At 41.8% G+C, this 15,489-nt stretch overlaps 2 protein-coding genes across 5 annotated transcripts in view; both read left to right on the top strand.

Moving 5' to 3' along the window:
* The first annotated feature begins 4,430 nt into the window (after positions 1–4,430).
* hmgcs1 (3-hydroxy-3-methylglutaryl-CoA synthase 1 (soluble)) lies at positions 4,431–12,450 on the top strand. Of its 2 annotated transcripts, none has more exons than XM_048259577.1 (10): positions 4,431–4,733; positions 6,573–7,030; positions 7,251–7,376; positions 7,839–8,003; positions 8,278–8,446; positions 8,659–8,829; positions 9,049–9,155; positions 9,414–9,539; positions 9,724–9,881; positions 10,205–12,450. In XM_048259577.1, exons 2-10 carry the CDS (start codon positions 6,583–6,585, stop codon positions 10,292–10,294), a joined length of 1,560 nt encoding a protein of 519 aa, XP_048115534.1. In that variant the 5' UTR covers positions 4,431–4,733; positions 6,573–6,582; the 3' UTR covers positions 10,295–12,450. The 2 variants fall into 2 exon arrangements, with proteins under 2 accessions (XP_048115534.1, XP_048115533.1); XM_048259576.1 differs by lacking the exon at positions 4,431–4,733 and adding an exon at positions 5,086–5,330.
* An 821-nt stretch (positions 12,451–13,271) lies between these two features.
* The window catches only part of LOC125304405 (talin-1-like), a 70,262-nt gene continuing 68,044 nt past the window's right edge, over positions 13,272–15,489 (top strand). For all 3 annotated transcript variants that reach the window (XM_048258645.1, XM_048258646.1, XM_048258644.1), the window contains exon 1: positions 13,272–13,471. The gene's annotated coding sequence lies outside the window, so the exon portion shown is untranslated. The remainder of the gene's footprint in view (positions 13,472–15,489) is intronic.

Raw genomic sequence — 15,489 nt, 5'->3', positions numbered from 1 at the left:
AAACCGTAAAAAATAAGTTTATTAGTTTTACAGTTGACTACAGTCGACAGTTCACTATCAGTCCACAAAACAATTCTGGTTTCCTTGAAGGCTACTACTAGCCCTTTTCCTCGTAGCCTATTCTGTCTGTTTGTATAGCCTATTTCTGTAAAGAAACAGTGCCAACTATAGGCCTGGGATATGAAGTAACGTGTTGTGTTGAGATGGATCTGTTCGGACGCAAATATTCTTGATACAGTTCCAGGGAAGATGGAGGAAAAAAAGATCGGTTTGGTACGTGTGGACTAGGCCTAAGACACACAGTCCATGTACCTGCCTACATGGACCATGTAAAACAAGTATGTACAAACATACGTTTGTAGTGCAGATACACTGGAAGAATGGGATATCAGTTAAAATTGCCCAGATAAGGTTGGAGACATGGGGACTTTCATGGCATACAGCGGGGGAAATAAGTATTGAACGTGTCAACATTTTTTTCAATAAAATATACTTCCAGTGAGGATATTTGCATTAAATTTTCACCAGACAGTAGTATTTACTCAGGTAATCCACACATGTAAAAAATCCAAACATTAAAGTCCATAAATAGAGTTAATGTGTATTAAAGTAGAAACAGGTTGTAAGCCCAGTAAAAGTGACAGAGACAGTCATACAGGGGCTTGTGAAGAGTTGACCAACGCCAGTGTTACTTAGAGTCATGCGATTTAAAGTTGAACTGAACCATAAAAATCCTTTTCCACCAGTTTGCCTAAATAAATAAGTCACTGACCAAAAGAGATAGAGAGAGAAAGAGAATGTGTGTGAAAAGGAAAAGGGGCGGGGTAAATTAGATCAGCAGTCACCTCTACGTCATCGTGCACAATGAACAGGGAAAATAACAGGTTGATAGCATAGTCAAAAGGAGACAAAAAGTTTCTCTTTGGCACATAAGGATTGCTTGTTAAAAATAAAGGATATTTAGATACAAAACCAATCACTGAATAGACAGTTGAAAGGTATCAAGTGATAAGATACAGTCTCAGAGTTTATTACCATCAGTGCAAGTAGTTAATTTGATATCTGGAAGCATGATGGTAATGGCATGTCAACGCCTGAGAGGAGGACTGCTTTTTGACTGGTTTAAACAGAATCTGGCCCGATTATGCACTGTGCCCACCCCTAGTTACTAACACACCATAAAATGTATTAAATAGAAACAGGAAGGTTGGAAATTACAGAATCATTATCTGTCCCCCAGTGGAATGAGTTAACTCATAAGTATACTTGTTTTGTCCTGTAATAAATCTGTCCTCTCATTTATCCGGGGTAGTGTGTACACACACACACACACAGTTGGAGCACTGAGCTCAGGAGCACACAATACACACCCGGAGCAGTGGGCAGCCCTTGTTAGGCTAATACAGTGTGTGAAGTTGCTCCACGGTATAAGTGCAGGTGACTCTTCAAGAGTCTGTAACTCGGAGTTTAAGTCACAACAGTCATTCCAACTGGTGCACAAAGACATTCCAGACATGTTCTCTGAAGCTCCCAGGACACACCTTTGTGTCATAGAATTATGATGTGCGCAAAAACACCGGAGTTCTACATTAGGCCTACTGGTATGTGTGAATGGCTAATGTACAGTAAATTAAGATATGGCCTACACTGGCTGCCAGAGAAGTAAAACATGATATTATTATGTCATTAGAATTCACAAAGATAAGTGTTTTAAAGTGCAGTCCACTGGTGAAAGTGTGACTTTGCTCTGTTCTGCATCTGTTTATCACAAAAAGTTTTGGTTTCGTCTTCCCCTCTCGTCACTGATTGGCCTGACATTTGTCTTGTCTGAGGGAAACGGTTATGAACTAGGCTATGGTGTTCCAGACTAGCCTGGAAAATCCAGACCCTGGTAATCTAGAAAGATTAAGGGTCTGGCCACAAATAATGAGAATGGCCGAACTCAAGAGAGGCACCAAGCATGCATTTGGCCGTTGCCTACTGGTTAGAACTTCGGACCTGTAACCGGAGGGTTGCCGGTTCAAACCCCGACCAGTAGGCACGGCTGAAGTGCACTTGAGCAAGGCACCTAACCCCTCACTGCTCCCAGAGCGCCGCTGTTGATGCAGGCAGCTCACTGCGCCGGGATTAGTGTGTGCTTCACCTCGCTGTGTGTGTTTCACTAATTCACTGATTGGGATAAATGCAGAGACCAAATTTCCCTCACGGAATCAAAAGAGTATATACTTATACTTGAAAATCTCACTGCACGCAATTGGATAATACTACGACCAATGTTTACTGACTGATTCCGGACCTCGACACAATTTGACAACACTACAACCAATGTTTACTGACTGATTTGTTGCAGCGGTGCAAGGGGTAAGAGTAACGTGCATCATTACTCATTGCCAGAGTGTCTCGCAGAGACAATTTAAATTGTGCCTTCGCGAGAACTCTGGATTTCCAGGGTAGTTCCAGACTAGATCTCCCTGAAAGAAGATCTAGGTGGGCGGGATCAGGCTACTACTGTCTGCAAACAGAATCCACATACCTAAATAAGATTAGGGCTTTAGCCTATGTGTTTGTGTATGTTAGAGACAGATTTCAATCATGGAAACAGTTTGCATTCTTTGTGAAAACTTATGGTGCTCCATCTCCCTCCCATTTCATGCATTCGTTAGAGCAGATGTCGCCAACAATGTCCAACTTTTTTGATGTTTTGATATTAATTCATTATAGCCTATCCTTGTATAGAATTGCATTATTGAAATTCAAGCATGTTTTCTGTCTGTCAAACTGACAAAACTGTCAAATGCAAATAATCAATACCTGAAGCCTTGATGCATATATCTCTTTACTGAATGATTACAGGAATCACGGAAAGAGATTATTCTTCCATGCATTACCATTACCATCACAGCTGTTAAATCATTCAGTAAAGAGATATATGAGTCATACAATGTCAATGAATGCCTTATTTATAACATAAAACTTATCTTCAACCTTCTATTTCTTTTCTTATTGTCTTTTATTTATGTTTATTAGTAGGCCTACACACTGCACATTTAAAGGGACACCAGGCAACGTTTTCGTGTTAATTAGGCTACTCTTCGTAAGTCGTTATATGGTTAAATGACTCATTACAGGGCGATTGAAGACTCTCTTGCCCGCTCCTACTGCCTGTGGGAAGAATCCCGCTTGCAAGTTCAGTGTATCGTACTCGCCGACCGAAGAAGGATCAGTTTACATCCTGCATCCACAGCACAGAGGCAGGCTAACAAAACGCTAGTGATTGTTGCAAACGTGTGTATAATGGCAGAGCCGGCGAAGAAGCAGCGAAAACCCTTGACGGAAGATGCAAAGAAAAGGAAAAGAGCTTCAGACCGAGCGAGGGGGAGTTTCGTAGAGAAAAAGCATCAGGCTTGTCTGGTGTCCCTTTAAGACAGAAACAAAACATTTCACTATAGCCTATGTGACAAATAAAATGGTTTTATTTGGAATGTCAGCCTTTTATGTAACCTAGCCTGAAGCGGGAAATTCTCTGTTTATGATGAAGGCCTGCTATAGGCCTATCTCTCTCTCACAAGCACACACTCTTTGACTGACATTCCCTCAGCTGCTACTATGGCACAAACTGTCACAGAAACATAGACTGTATAAAATAGCACACAAATCATTGTCAATTATTGTTAATGTGTTGTGATTTTGGTGTGAGTGTAATATGTAGGCTATATGTGTGATAGTAGGCTACATTGTGCACTATTCAGTACCTGAGAACAGGTGCTGTCCGGATGGGAACTCTTTAGCTAAGATTTAGCCCAGGCTACTTACATAGCCTAATGTGTTACTTCCATTTGGAGTCATACAATGTCAATATGTAGCCTTGTTGATTGTTCTCTTCATCGGATGATCTTCTCCATGTTGATAACCTAGCCTACAGTCAGTAGCCTAGCCTATAGGCCTACTGATTGATTCCTGTAATAAACTTGAAAGCGTTTGAGAACACTGTTGTTGTAGGCTACAAAGTTTGTTGCTGTGTCTGGCTTCCCTGGTCTGCCTTCCCAGGTCTGCCTTTAAATATTTTCCTCTCAACAGAGCTACTAAAGCGCCCTCGGCCTACAAGCGCAAAGCATTTCCATAGCCTAGGATGTAAAGCCTAATTACATTATTTTAAGATTAGAACAGCCAACACACACATGCATTACCATCATAACTCAACACTTAGCCTATCTAGCTCATATCTCACGAATGGTAGCCTACATTTCTTTTAACATCAAATACTGTCCATAGGCTGAAGTTGTTGTGATGATTCTGAATGATAAACTCGAAAGTCCTGCCACTGGTTGTCAAGGAGACAGACCTGGGCTTCCTCGAGCTCAAGTGGCTCCCACAGCTCTCACTACATGGCCAGGAGTCAGACGTCTTTCCTGATTGGTTTCTCTTCTCTCACCATATACCGTCATTCACTCACACCATTGAACCACAGAGAGTATCGCGTTAGCTGGTCATGCCTTTGCTTGGTGATGATTGGCGAAAATATTCAGAGGGCGGGCAAAATGTAAACTTCAGAACTTTTCTCCGATGCGATTGGTCGTGAATGGTGCGTTTGGTCAAACAGAGCCCGGCGCACAGGTACAGCGCTCATGAAATATATAAATAGATGCTCACCGTTCTTCTGATTATTATAGATGCCAAGCATTCATTAATCGATAAGCTACATAGGATTTCTTTGAAGTAATCATTTTATCAAGGTGAGTGATGCATATTTCATTATAATTACGATGCAGTCCATTTGCAACATTGTAAAGCTTCTCTGCATATGTGTAGGCTACAATTTATGCCATAATTAACTTATCCTAACTTTTCAAGCAAATCATTAGGGAATCATGACTAAGTCATTGTCAAATGGGACAATGTTTGGGACATAATTCATTTGGTAAAATAAACTATGGCAACCTTTTGCTGCTATTTGATGACTGCTTCAAAAACGTGTAGAACTGATTGATTGAAGCTTCTATCTGGGTAGAGAGCCAACGTTAATGTAAAAAAGATGTATGCTAAATGATAACCGTGCGCATTAACACGGCAACATCGTGTTGCATTACGTGCTTTCAAATAGCAATGCAAAGTGTCTTAATGAGTTGGCGAAGCCACTAAAAACTGCACCGTAAATTTATCAAAACTACAGAGCAAAACAATCGGTACTTCCTATGAGGAATTTGAACGGAAGAGGTACGTCTGCTAATTTGTCCGGCTCCATGGGCGTCATCCGAAATTGACCTTATGATCTCGTAGAAAAGGACTTTCCCTCTGACTGACAGTTACCTAGAACGCTATATGATCGCAAGGTAAGGAGAGGTACCTGGATTCTTTCCAAATCGTAGCACAAATACTTGAGACAAGTAGCAGCTAATTCTATGTTTCAGCGGTATTCACAGATTAACCCGGCTATTTAGCAAGCTAGCAAAGAGGGGATACCTGGTTTAGCCAGCTAACGGTAGCTAATGTGACTAGATTTTTCTGTAGCACACGTTGTTGATCAAACTTCACTTATCAGCGGTGGTTCAAGAAAAGCCCGTTATGCTATAGTAGCAGCTACAGCTGATGGGACCTATCTGTTTTTATAGATGTAGCTGCTAAATGTTTGCTTGTCTTGATTCTTCTCTAACGTTAACGTTATAAACGTTTGGTCCCAACTTGGTTCATGTAAACGTTAACGTCAGTAAATCTGGGAAATTTCAAAATAACTTGGATAGCTCACTGAATAGCTATACAACGAGAAATATTCGCAGAGTGTTGTTGTTGTTGTTGTTGTTAGCTAACGTTGTAAACTCAAGTTCAAGTCTCAACCCATTATTTGCTCGCACGTTATCGTTAATGCCAGCGGGAGGAACCATTAGGGATGACTTGAGTAATTCGACTGTAATATTAGCTTTGTTGATGAGAAGCTAAGGTATGTTGTGCTTCAGCTAGTTAGATAGTTTGGATACCCAGTTAGCTGGTTGAGTTGGATAAAGCTAATGTCACATTCCTTTCCCTTGCTAGTGTGCGGTAACGTTGGCCCGCTTAGCTGGCTAACGGCGTCAGGTGTTTGTGGTCAATAAGGTCACATTCTGTCGGTCAAAATCGTTAACGTTAATCTACCAACCATAATATATATTTTTTAGTTGTGCAAAGACGTGAGATTTCCACTGTAGACTTATTTGCTAACATTTGACTTATTTGCCAACATTTGTCGCTGTTTGCTGAATAAGGTTATAGAGCAACAGTCACCATCTGTACGCCCTTTACCCTATTTACCACATAGATCCTATTATGGGGTAGCAGCGCACTCGTATGTTGAGGAATGGGCATGTGCGGTAGACTGAGTGCTCATGAAACGGATTTCATGGCGCATACGCACAGTAGTCCTGTGAGATCCTTCAGACGCGTCTGTCTGTTCATTGTGCGTCAAGGATCATCTGTCACTCTTTGGTTTTACTTGACTGCATTTTCTTTTCTACTTTGTCTTTCTTTTTGCCATGATATACAGTTCCAGACAGTTAAAGCACCCATTTTCTCAGTTTTGAAATAACCTATTGTCCTGAAAGGTCTAACAGGATGCCTGGATCAGTCCCTGCAAGTGGTGAGGCCACCTGGCCTAAAGATGTGGGTGTCATCGCCCTGGAGGTGTACATGCCCTCGCAATATGTGGAGCAGTCAGAGCTGGAGCAGTTTGACGGAGTCTCCGCGGGAAAGTACACCATCGGCCTTGGCCAGGCGCGGATGGGCTTCTGCTCTGACCGCGAGGATATCAACTCCCTCTGCATGACGGTGGTCCAGAGGCTGATGGAGAGAAACTGCCTGTCCTACGACTGCATAGGCCGCCTCGAGGTGGGCACGGAGACCATCATCGACAAGTCCAAGTCAGTGAAGTCGGTCCTTATGCAGCTGTTCGAGGAGTCTGGAAACACAGACGTGGAGGGCATCGACACCACAAACGCATGCTATGGGGGTACGGCAGCCCTGTTCAACGCTGTCAACTGGGTGGAGTCCAGTTCTTGGGACGGTAAGAGCCTCTTTTGTTGCCCCATCTGGTTTTTGACGGATGATATTGGACCTGTTTGTATTGTAAATTTGTGAAACCACATAAAGTCTCAAATTTGCATAAAGACCGTCAATGTTTACCTTTATTGAAGAAGTGTTGTTAACAACCTCAGTGGTTATTTTGCATATGATGTAATCCGCGAATGTATGACAGAGCAGCTTTCTTTCTCTTGGCAACGTAGGCCGCTATGCTCTGGTCGTGGCAGGAGACATTGCCGTTTATGCCACGGGCGGTGCCAGACCTACAGGTGGTGCCGGAGCAGTCGCCATGCTTGTGGGCCCCAATGCCCCACTGGCATTTGACAGAGGTAAAGGATAAGACTAAATACACATGCTTATGTTTAGACTCTCTTCAAATAAATACTTTCAGCCACTGATGTGTCTTAAAAATTGCAGACATTTTGGTAACATCAATACAAATGTCACTGAACTATCTGTACTGTATTGGCCAACACCACACTGAAGGTAATAGGTGGAATGTATAGCAGAAATAATTCTGCTGTGCACCTTATTGTGCATGAGATGGGATTGATACTAATTCAGCAAAAAAATGCATGCTTGGTGTTTTTTCACTGCAAAATATAAGCTATATAACAGCCAAAAATAAATCTCAAGAAGGCTGACTCACAGATGTCGGCTACTTTCTGCTCCGTGTTTATGATTCCTGGGAGCATTCCAGAGTCGCGTTTTGACTGATAAGGGCACTGTGTATGCCCAAAGCACAGCTGATGTGTCTACACATTGTTTTGACGATGCCTGTACCCATGCAGGTCTGCGGGGGACACATATGCAGCACGCCTATGACTTCTACAAGCCAGATATGGTGTCCGAATACCCGGTGGTGGACGGCAAGCTCTCCATTCAGTGTTACCTGAGTGCGCTGGACCGCTGCTACAGTGTGTACCGCAACAAGATCCACGCCCAGTGGCAGAGAGGTGGGTCACTGTGTCATGGATTATAGACTCTTGGGCATTATTGATCTGTAAGCAGTTGAAGAGGGCTTAGTATGGGATGTATATCCCCACGGTATTAGAATATGGCCACAAAGATTCACTTCACCTTGTGAAAGTGAAAGCTTCCTCAAAGCCCACACCCAACAAGATACAAGGCTCGTGTATAGCGACTGACAAACCAACTAATAAACTATGTGAACTTTTTTTGTGGTTGTTGTTTATTTATTAAATATTTTGTAAATGTTTTTATTTTTAGAGGGTGTCGACAAGCGTTTCAGCCTGGCGGACTTTGACTACATGGTCTTCCACTCCCCCTACTGTAAGCTGGTGCAGAAGTCATTGGCACGTCTCCTCCTCGACGACTTCCTGTCCCACCCTAATCCCAACACTGAAAGTGGCTTATACAGTGGCCTGGAGGCTTTTAGGTCAGTGCATCTGAGTCTGACCGCTAATCCTGTTTTGTGCTTATCAATGCAAAGGGCTCCCAGTTGGGTGCTAATTGATTTACTTTACGTATATGTAGGTTGTAAATGCCTAAATGAACTAAATAAATGAGCATGCAACATTTTACACACAACAAGACTTAATCCCAGACGTTAATAGCACAGCATCTTATGTTGGTGTGTTTGTCTTAAAGGGATGTGAAACCAGAGGACACTTACTTTGACCGGGATGTGGAGAAAGCTTTCCTGAAAGCGAGTGGGGAGATGTTCGAGCAGAAGACTAAGGACTCTTTGCTGGTGTCCAACCAGAATGGCAACATGTACACCCCATCTGTGTACGGCTGCCTAGCCTCTGTCATTGCTCAGTAAGTCTTGCTGCACCTGCGGCTGTATCAGATTGAACTTTGCTATTGGGCAGAGTATAGGAACTAGAAACCAGTGAAGTGTCCATTTTTGTGTCAGCACAGTATCGACTGAATCCTAATAATGTCATGATGGTTCACTTGCACTTTCTTTGTTCTTGAGTGGCATGGTATTTGCAAAGATTTCGGTTCTTTATCGTTCCTTTCCTCTCGTCTCATCAGGAGGACGCCTCAGCAGCTGGCTGGCCAAAGGATTGGGGTTTTCTCGTATGGCTCTGGGTTCGCTGCCACGCTCTACTCCATTCGAGTCACACAGGACGCCACACCTGGTATGCACACACGCACACACACACACACACACACACAAAAAACACAAACACCAACACCAACAGATTTAGTTGATTATCTGTAAATAAACTTTGAAACATTTCACATGTGACTTTCTGCACATTTCCAATACATTTCTTATAGCAAAAGTAAGATTGGCATTTAATCCTTTACTTTGTTACTTCTGAGTTTCCCTGCTGTTCTGCCTGAGTGTGCAACCATGCCAAGCTTAACTCTTGCTCTCCATTTCTTAACCCCAGGGTCAGCACTGGATAAGCTGGTGGCCAGCTTGAGTGATCTCCAGGCCAGGCTGGACTCCAGGAAAAAAGTGTCTCCCGCTGTCTTTGCTGAGAACATGAAACTGAGGGAGGAGACTCACCACTTAGGTGCTTATCTCCGATTGTTTATTTAGCAAGCAGATTTGGCTGAAATCAATTTCTATAATACATAGTTTAGTCATACGTTGTTCACATGAAAGAAAGTGTGTGCATGAAACTGTACCATTACTGTTGCAATTTCACAGACTGTTGTCTGATTTTGACCGTCGTCTTTTCTCCTTACTCACCTCAGCAAGCTACACACCCCAGGGTTCGGTGGATGAGCTGTTTCCTGGCACCTGGTACTTGACACACGTGGACGAGAAGCACCGCAGGCAGTACTCCAGACGCTCACAGAGCGACGACACGCCTCTGGAAGCAGGCCTGGTCAACTCCACAACAAAAACAGAGGTAGCCTCTCTAGACTGCATCCCAGTTGGTAGAGCTTGTTGACCACAGTACTGCAGCACCAGCACAGACCAGAGAGACTGATAAAAATTTGTGCCAGCATTGTGTGTAATTAGTGTAAACTAATTTGTAGATATAAGTTGTAATCTGCTTCCTGTTAGAATTTGATAAACAGCAAGTTATCTGTGTATTTTCATATAAGATAGATATTGTAAATATATGTCCCTCTTTTTGAGGTGAACTAGCTGTGTTTGTACACACCAGGGGAAGAATAATTTTAATAATTTCATCCTTTTTAATCCTTCCTCTCTCTTTTTTCTTTTCAGCATATCCCCAGCCCGGCGAAAAAGGTGCCCCGGATCCCTGCCTCCAATGCTGGCCCTGGCCTCGTCACCATTAGCAACGGGGATCACTGATTTGACCTCTAAGAGGTATCAAAATGGCAATGGTTATGGAAGAGGGAAACATAAAAGGACGGAAAGCAACTGTTTCTGACCAAATCCTCGCCGTATCAATAACTACTGTGTACCACATGACTTATTTTTTCATCCCAGCTTGATCACTCAAAATTTATTTTGCCATCATCATTACTATGCTTTATGTTTTTGTCTATTATATTTGATTTTTGTTTTTGTTTGTTTGTTTGTTTTATTTGTTTTCTGTTTATGTCTGTTTTTAAAAAAATAACACTCATAGGACTGGTCTGAGTATATTATGGACATGGGGGAACTTGCAGTCCCCACCACCCATTACATGTAGGTGTGTGTCTAACCTGACTCTAGTAGGCATAGCAATGTTTTCACAAACCCAGAGCTGCATAGTTCTCCCGGCGTCCATGCTTGCATTACGCTCACTATCTTACCGTGGGCATGACTTTAGGGGCAGGGATTTCCCTCCTTAGGCCCAAACAGGAAGTAGAGCCTCCTGAATTAAGGACTGAGGGTTTTTACAGGGAGCGGGAAGGGACAAAAAGGGATGCCGGTCTTGTCCATTTATGTTTATTTCACAGGTATGAAATGCTGCTGCTTCCTCCTCCTCCTCCTCCACATGTTGGAACCACTTAGTGGCCGGACAACCTTAACACACCTGCATAGTTGATGGTTTTCCCAAATACCTCGTTTAGCAAAGGAATGGGTAGTTAGAGTGACTGTGCGTGTTGTTGTCTGTTGCAACCACTGTGACCAGCGGAATAAGAGACCTATGCAGACTGTTCAGTCAATGGCACTTAACAGAAATTCAAGTTTGAGAATGTTGGTCTGCGTACGTGGTCCAATTAAGGAATGGTGCAGTTAGTATGTGTAAGCAGTTGACACATTATTTGAATGAGTTAATATTTAATGCATTTGAATATTCCTCCGAAGGAGAGGATGAACATCTTTTTTCCTTAATCTGGAACTGTATTAATTATTTAACTATATTAACTAAAAAAAGAATTCCAGCAATTTTGCTGGCATTGAACCAATATAAGACATTTTATAATGAAAAAGTAATGAAAGAATGGAAAAATTGTATATTATGAAATACAATAGTTTTGTTGGATTGCATAGGGAGTAAATAAACTTGCCTCCCACTGATGCTGTGTAGTAGTCATGGTCTGTATATGATTATATGATTCGAAGATTTACTTTTTACAACTTTGCAAAAGTAACATGTCATTGAGAGAGGGAAAGAAATCCTTAACTGTGTGTCTAGTGTTCAACTTTCCTTTTGTTGTGCCAAACTAAGAGGAAGTGGAACACACTAACACAAGCATGCAGGCGTGCATGCAGACAGACACCCTCAGTGTTTGTTCATGTTCGCACCTGCAGTTAGTTTTGAGAGACTTCACAGAACACTTCACAGTTCTTTTCAAAATGTTGCTGCAGTTTTTACACACACACACACACACACACGAGTTGCCTTTTGGTGTTAGTTGGGAAGTAGCAGTAGAAGTAACCAAGCTATTTGTCTGTGAAATAAATCAATACTTAGGGCCTTATTTTACAAGGGCTAGCAGAAGGGGAAACTATGTGTGTGTGTGTAACTGCATAAATGAAGGCAGGTTAGCTGTATGTTAGTGTTGAGTTTGTGAAAGGTTCCATACCATGGGGAAACCCTGTGTAGACAATGCTGTGGACTCGCTGGTCCTATTATTGACAGTTATTGCATTTCCTCAATGAAATATCTTATGCATAAATGTACATTTTGGGTTTAACCTAGAGGACACGTGTGGACAATGATGCAGAATGTTCAAGTTTCATGAAGCCTTATTCAAAAGTATGTTCACAGCTTCAAAGAGTTATATTCTGCATAATGATAAAAAGATTTATTTTATTTTTTTTGGTTACCAGGTAGTCGCCTCAGAGGCTTCAACTTAAAATGGCAAATGTTTACAAGATGTTTATCTCAGATCAGTTCATTTTTGAGTGATGTACAGGACTAACTGTAAAATTATTTATATTTTGTAGATAATAAAATAAATGAATTGTCAGATCAAGTATAACTTTTTTAGAAAATTAAACATGTACACCATTGTATGTAGGAATGTACAATGAACAGATGAAATTGAAAAATAAATTTCTGTCCATTTAAATATTGTCATTGAGCTTGTGTGTGTGTGTGTGTGTGTTCATTGGTAGCCATGACTGCAAAACCACCAGTAGGTGGAGCAATGACTACACGCGCTTGATAATCTGCGCTTTCATGGCCTACTAAATGAAAGCGCACGCAACATTAAAACAAAGTAAGAAACCTCTGCTCAGAAAATATAACATAGAAGGTTTAATATGTAGACCTCACAAGATTAGAATTGTATCCATCTTGAAGTAGACTAGAGTGCCTTGAATTGCCTTTGCGTGTTGTCTTAATGATAACACGGGCGTGTTGCCAAATTAGTCCTAGTTATGAGAAACGTTTCGTGAGTGTATCGGAAAGGGTCGATGATAGTTCTCAACTTAAAGACATTTCCTCATAAAACAGGACATTCATATCACCACCATTTTATTCAGGTAGTCGAAGATGTCATTCCAGTCTAATGCCAAAAGATGGCAGCTTTTGAGAGCACAGCCTACTGTCACAAGAAATAAACGTAACTGTCCATGCACAGTGCACACTCTTACCAGGCTGAAATCTTACCAGAATATCTCAGTTTCTGTATTCCAATACTATTATTACCTCAAAATGATACTTCTGCATATAGACAAAGTCTTTGTATGCCTAAAATCTCTTATACAGACTAGTCCCTTGTGCAAAATAAAATGCCTGTAGGCTATAGAAATAACTTTTCTTCAATGATGATGAATTTGATCAATTAATCTCTACGTAAATGTACAGACACTGACACTGACTGACTTGTGGAAAATAAAATCTATAACTAGTTGCCTACATTCCCCCTCCCTACGCCCCGCGCCGCATCATAGTTCAGTGGGCTCTGACTCGGAAGGGTGGAGTTTCAACACCGCCTCGGAGGACCGGAGCAGGGAGGGAGCAAAGAAGTCAGAATTTGACATTTACCAGCCATTCGGAACATAATTTTCAGCTGGGGGAAAGGGATTGTAAACTCCGAAAACTGTTCTCCGAAAACGGCCAGGAACTGTAGGTAGAGGACGGACGAGGTAAGCAAAATGTTCATTTGTTTGCGCACTCAGTCGTACGCTACCCCTCATAAGAAAACTTTGCTGGTAAGGGCGTTCTGCTCGAGGCATTGACTCTGACTCCGCCGTTCTAACAACTTTAGGTGGGGAAAAACGTCAAATAGATTAAATATTCGAAATGAGTGCGGATGCAACATTACTTGTTTGAGGAACTGCTGTGGGCGAAGTATCCTCTGGAGTCTTCTGTCTTAGCGGCTGTGAGTTCCTCATCTAGTCAACTTTTTCCACATAGTAAATCCTGCCTGATAAAGTCAGTAAATCACATATTTCTGTAAAAACCTGTTATAATTAGAAGTAACCTACGGTATATTTAATGTGGTTGGATAGTTTGCTTTGCTGAAGCTGTTAACGGTGTCAGTATTTTTTGCTGAAAACTACAGCATGGCCTACAATTTCGTGACTGGTAGGTAGGCTCTGCGTCAGAGAAAACGTAGCATAGTTCAGTGCGACTACGTGAGCAATGTGAGTGTCTCAACTTCCTCTGAAAAGTTTTAGGTGAGTCCTTTATGGTTCTCTTCCAATTTAGCCAGCAGCCTAGGTGTGTTTATCTACATGTCCGAGATTTATCGTGGAGTTATGGGTAGGGAGGAGAATCGTTATCAACGTAACTCAACCGTCTATTTCTATGTAAATCGAACATGCATTAGCCTACTTCCTTTACTCAACAGTAGCCTAAGCTGTATTAAGAAGAGCTGCAACAATTGTAACCATGTAAAGAGAAACGTCTAACATTTTAGCGTCACACGTTTCGACTTTTTCTGTGTTTTTTGTCACATAGTGTAACATGACTTGCATCATTTTTTGGGGGGGTGAAGCTAAACCATGTACGTCCACACTTAGATATCATACTTTTTATTCGTTCTAGCTCTATCTCTCATATAACTGTAACCTAGCCTACTAAATGTTTCTTTACATTGTGTGGGTCACCTCCAGTTAGCCAACATGTTATGCCAGTGAAACGGGCCCTCAGGGTGTGAATTGCAACACTAGAATGGCCCGGGGTGTGGTGCCCATCCCTCTCCGAGGCATTAAGAAGCTATAAGTTGTGTTTTGTCGCCGCAGGCGATATGTATTTGTAGGTCAAATAAAAGTTACTCATTAAACACTGCAGAACAGTGACTTTGCATGATGAGTGCTCGCTTTAACGAAGTAGCCTACAAAATGCTTAGAGGTCTGTTTTATAGTTGCATTTAGACTTAGGAGTCACCTGAGTGTTGCATATTGCATTAATATTTCCTTAATTTGGGGGATGGTAGTGTGGTGGTTAAGGACCTGGGATACCTGGGATTTAATTATATTCTTTGTATTACTTGTTGTTGTGAGTGGTGACAGTATGTTCACATGTGACAAGCGTCTGAACACACATCCATTACCTGAATAAAACACACATTGCCTGAATAGGTAATAGGATATGTTTGCAAGTTCTATGATTAAGGTACACATTGCTACTCTGTTTGTACTGTCATTCAACACATATCATGATACAGCAATTACACACACAGACACACACCACATACAGTACCGAGTTGGAGTAGCTCACTTATGGCCGTGTTTTTTGGGTCTCATCCCGCCTGAGGGCTTTTTTCGAGGGTGCTTGGAAGACTATTCAGTTCAATTATGTCTTGTCTGGCATTGGAAATCACATCCATGCAGACTGTTCACTGCTCAGTTGTCATAGACTTTGCTAAGGCTCAGGAGGAGTCACTGCCATGGAATATGCGAGTCTAGTCATGGTGGGCAGTACTCTATCGACCTGTTATTGTAAAAAAGGTTGATGCTAACGGGTAAATATCATTTGATAGTTGGTATGCTCTCCTGTTTGTTGCTATCGTAGGATGGATGCAGAGAATTGCAGGGAATTGCATTTTTCTCTTACCAGCTGACTTGTAGAGCACTTCATACTTTAGATGAGAAATTATATAACAGTGTAGGCTATCTTTGCGATGTTCTATCTTCTGTGTTATGTGGATCATGGTCTG

Source organism: Alosa alosa, chromosome 12 (genome assembly GCF_017589495.1).
Source record: "Alosa alosa isolate M-15738 ecotype Scorff River chromosome 12, AALO_Geno_1.1, whole genome shotgun sequence".
NCBI classification, from domain to species: Eukaryota; Metazoa; Chordata; class Actinopteri; order Clupeiformes; family Clupeidae; genus Alosa; species Alosa alosa.
This window is presented reverse-complemented; position numbering and strand designations above follow the sequence as displayed.